Raw genomic sequence first — 5,031 nt, forward strand, 5'->3', positions numbered from 1 at the left:
TGATCTAGACATTAATTATAAAAAAGTGAGGTCAAGGTCACAGGAATGGTCAAGGTAAAAAAGAGTGAAGCATTGTAAAGCTTACATCAGTATGTATCATCATGTGAATTTTCATTACACAACTTGAACGGTTTCTTTAAAATAAAGCTAAACACTAATTTAAAGAAAAGTTAAGTGAAGGTCAAAGGAAAAGTCAAAGTCAAAAAATATTGCTGCAGTTGGATATTTACATCAGTATGCATCAACATATGAACTTTGATAAAAATATCTAAAAAGTTTCATTGAGCCCGATGGAAAGACAGATGGAAGGGTGGAGGACGGACATGACAAAAACTATACATGTATGTATTCCTAATCATGGTGTGGCATAAAAAAATTGAATCTACATTATATAAGGATGTTTCCATCTATCAAGATTATACAAGCAAATTCAAAGAATTGTGGTCCTCTGCTTTCTGTGTTTTAGTGAATGGGATGCCATAATTTATGGCAGATTGTGTGTCAAATATGAACCCCTATCATATATCAATTTTTGAAATTGGGTCAAAGGGGAAAAATCATAGCATGCTCTGAAACATTTTGTTGCAGGTAATGTACATGTCAAATATGAAAGTCCTATCTCTTTTGAATCAAAAGTTATATATACAATATAATATTTTTGAAAAGTAGGTTAAACTTCTAGGTCAAGGTCACAGAGTCAAAAGTCAAGATATATTTAGAAAAGTCTTTCACATGTAATATAAACATGTATAATTTGAATGCCCCTTCTTTTCTCTTTCAAAATGATCAATTTAAAATGTTATTTTTTGGAAAGTCGGTAAAACTTTAAGGTCAAGGTCTCACTTCGGTTAAAAAATCATAGTATATTTAGAAAGTTTTGTGGTAATGTACATGTGAAATATGAAAGCACAATCTCTTATTATTCAAAAGTTATGACCAAGGTTAAATTTATTGTGACAGATGCACATACTAGCTGTAAATAAGATGGACAGACTGACAGACAAATGAGATTTAATGTCCCCTCCCTTTCCCCAAAATGGGGGACAATAATGCCCTTGCTGTTCTTGAGAAGAAGATTTATGATGGAAAAAATCCCCTGCATATTTCTTAACGCAAATCAATATTGTGTTTTTATGTCATTTTGTTTGTTGTTAAACATCCCTCTCAGGTATTTTTCACTCATATGGAGACACCACCACTTGAAAAATAATGAGGACAAGTTAGATTTGAGGTCAACATTCATTTTAGGAGTTTTCAACCATTAAGACGTATATAAAGAAATATTAACTCGATCCTTCCCCTCACCCCTTCCCAGACCCCTGTTCAATGTTCATGTATGCAAACTACTACTTGTTTTTACATTTAAAAAAAATGTTAATACAAATAGTTTAATGTGGTCCGTCTCTGAATGATTTTCGTTCCTAATTCTAGGAAGATAGGTTGACACAAATTCATGAATAAAATGTCAAGTAATCTTATCATTGATGCACTTTTATTCAATTTAATGCAGTCATATTATGAACAATTCAGCTCATTAGGAGAGTGGGGATGACCTCTAGGGGTTCATAACCTTTATACCATTAAATTTACATAACATAATAACACAAGAAACAAAATTATATATAGTGAAATGGAAAAAGTTTCCTACTATTTAGGAGTCACATGATCATTTGTCATTACAGGGACAGGTAAGTGGATTTGTAGATTGCCCCATCAACCCCCCCACCTGGAATTTGCTTGAATATAATATATACTGGAGGAAATAAAAATGACTTTGGATGCCCTAAGTGTCCCTCCACCCTAGAAAACAGACCCAACCATAACTTCTTTTTTTTTTTTTTTTTGCTTCTCAGGAAATTCTGGTCTAGCCTGTCCCCTGTCTCATCCTTGCCAAGGCAGGAGAGCCAGGTGGATTCCATTGTACTCCACCTGGCCCTAGTGACGCGGAGTATATAAAGCAAAACAGGGACAGGGAACCAGGCTAATTCTGGTCTGGAACCCCCTCCCCCACCTCCCTCCCAGAAAAAAAATTCTGGATCTTGTAACTGAATGTAACGTTGATAACGGGGGATAACTCTTCAGAATGTAAAATTCGTCTATTGTAAGTTTAAAGGATCAAAGGTCATCCAATGCTTAACCTAACTGTTTGCATTTCAGACTATTTTACCCAAATCTATACCAAAACTTGTACTTACCGATTGTCATTATTTAGGCACTGTTATCTTCATGAAATATAATCCAGTTAAAACACAAAATAAAATAATTCCTACTGACATAACGTTAGATGCAATGATGCACACTAGTAGCCTACTGCACGTGCAGTGAAATCTAAAATGATAATGCCAGTGGTAAAACTAGTACTTAAGATGGGTACGTGACGCAAGCCCAATGTGATGCAGGTGTTCAGATACATGTATAGTGCAAGAACAAATTAAAAATTATCATTTACAAAAGATGTTTTATTTTAACTTTGCCATCTAGGCCTATTTCCAAAAACAGGCAAATAAGGTGTGTTTGTTTGTGTGTGTTGATGGGAGAGGGGTCGGGGTTGACTAAATTGATTGTGTATATGGCAGCTTTCAAGAAGTTTCTGCCTAATCAAATATAAATAAACTTTGCACATTTTGAAAAATTCATCAAAAACGCTTTACATTAATTTGAATAATATTATTTGTTGTTAATCTATATGATAAAATATATTTAAAAGTTCCAATTATGTGCCACCCCCCCCCCTTATCAAACCTAATTTACATCATTAATTTAATTCTGTTGTTTAATTTCCGACTGGTAATGAATAAAGAATATGAAATACCTATAAGATGGAGGCCCATGGGTCACATGGTCACTAGCTGCAGATCTGTATAGCGTTATGGTTTTATATATTAGTCTTTGACCATAAAGCTACAGATCCTGTAATGCAAAAAAAGGTGCAATTTACGGTGCAATATTTTTTTGCGCACTTCTGGGGAGAATTTCTCCACTTTCAAGCATCGGTCAATTTACTACCTTTCACCCCCTAATTCTAGGCACATTATTTAACTAATCTGTATATTTTATCCATCTCCAATCCTTTTATAGTCGTCTCTACACGAGATAAACTCGCTTGATTAAAATTATTTGTTAGATTGCATAAAATTCACATCAAGCGAGTTTATTGCCTGTAGAGATGACTATAAATGGCTGAGAGGTGGAAAAAATGTACATTTTGACTACAGAATGTGTCTAAAATTAGGGAGTGAAAGGTAGTTGATTGACCAATGCTAGAAAGTGGAGAAATTCTGCCCAAAAGTGCGCAAAAAATATTGCACCGTAAATTGCACCTTTTTTGCATATGGGGATCTGTAGCGTTATGGTCAAAGACAAATATATAAAACCATAACGCTGCAGATCTGCAGCTACATGGTCACCTGAGCATATTATGCTCAATTTGAAGAATACATGTATTATGTAAGTTATTGAATTATATTGACTTTTTCCGTGGTAAAGCCCAATATGAAGAAGTGTGCATTTAGAGGCAAACACCTTAGTGCGGGTATTACTGTCTCATGACAGCATCTAGTTAAATACTGTAATTCTGACAATAATAAATATTTTTAATGATAGTTTCCTGAGACCTAAGGCAGAGAGAATGAGGTATTGGGTTGGTTCCAACACAGACCAGGATTCAGACAGACAGAGGGTATCAACAGGCTCATTGGGACTGATCGACCAGTTATTTTCTGTACTCATCAGATTAAGACTCGGCCTATTCACATCAGACATAGCTTACAGATTTTGTATTTCAGAGAGTACTTTTTCAAAAAAGTTTTCAACCTGGATTTCTTAACTCTCTGAACTTAAGTCTCTTAACCCATTTCCTACCCGAGATACTATAGACAGAACCATGCCATTATCTATCAAAGTTAAGTATTCTTCTGTTTGAGTTATACTTGACTGTATAGAGCTTTTTATACAGAGATCTTCAAATCTTGAAAATCAAAGTTTAACATATATAATTATAAACACCACACAACCGTGAAGTTTCTTGTTGGTATTACACCATCAGGTGTTATTTGTCATATATCATCTACCCCCCTTTTTTTTACCAGGCATCAAGTGAGGTGACAAATACCGATTTGACAAACGTTTGCCATTTTGTTTAAATTAGAAAAATTATGTAAAATATTATAAATTAGTTAAATTAGTTATAGTTATAAATTGGTTATGAATTAGTTACATAGATGATTTTTTATTTTAAAGGAAAATTGGAAGACACCATTGTATACAAATAAGCTAGATATTTTATCGCTAGATTTGTGTTGAACGTGGAAGACAGAGGAAATCTCATCAGGTTTGACTCTAAGGGATAAAATGGAGACATTTATATCCATACATATGTGTTTATCTCAAGAAGCATTGACTGAGCTTTAACCGCAGGAGACGTGTCTAGAATACTAAACACAAATTAAATAGAACAACTAAAAATAAAAGTAGATGAAGTTATGTAGCTGATTTCCTTAAGAGTATCCACTCCCCATCCAAAAAGGATAACTCTAAAAAATTATCATTTAATCAAAAAAGAATCAAAATTAAGCTTGAAATTCAAATCTTTTCGAGCAATAATTTTTTCACGCAACTGTTTTTCGTAATCTAAAAACTGGGAAAAAGTTGACATTTGTGTCCCCTAAAAGTATTTAATAATCTTTAGATAAATCGAATTTGCTTCAACCTTGCTTAAATTGCCAAGCTTGTTAACCATATCATGATATGAAATTTGAAGTGATATTTGATGTCTCCCAATGATAGCACATGCTTTTTACACTACAGACATATGCTTATTTGTTAGATAAATATTTTTTTTCTTCAATAATTTACAATGAAAAATTGCATAGCAGGTGCTTTTCATTTGCATTTCCTGAAAATGTATTTGAGGCTAGATAATTTTTCCTCTGTATTACGATTACCGGTAACTGTAATGTGAAGTTTGAAGAAATATTATAGGTAAATACACATTACTTTACGAAAGTAGATAATATTTTTGGAGCATTTCAA

General features: G+C 33.4%; 1 protein-coding gene across 1 annotated transcript in view; it reads left to right on the forward strand.

Moving 5' to 3' along the window:
• Window positions 1–3,721, forward strand: part of LOC134262079 (uncharacterized) — a gene marked incomplete at its 3' end in the record, with an annotated part of 9,000 nt that extends 5,279 nt beyond the window's left edge. Inside the window, exon 4 of the mRNA XM_062744469.1 lies at window positions 3,604–3,721. Coding sequence (XP_062600453.1) covers window positions 3,604–3,721 — 118 coding nt within the window. The remainder of the gene's footprint in view (window positions 1–3,603) is intronic.
• Window positions 3,722–5,031: the final 1,310 nt, after the last annotated feature.

The sequence above is a fragment of the Saccostrea cucullata genome, unplaced genomic scaffold (genome assembly GCF_032062105.1).
Source record: "Saccostrea cucullata isolate Sc308-1 unplaced genomic scaffold, CSIRO_AGI_Scuc_v1 ctg11625, whole genome shotgun sequence".
Lineage (NCBI taxonomy): Eukaryota > Metazoa > Mollusca > Bivalvia > Ostreida > Ostreidae > Saccostrea > Saccostrea cuccullata.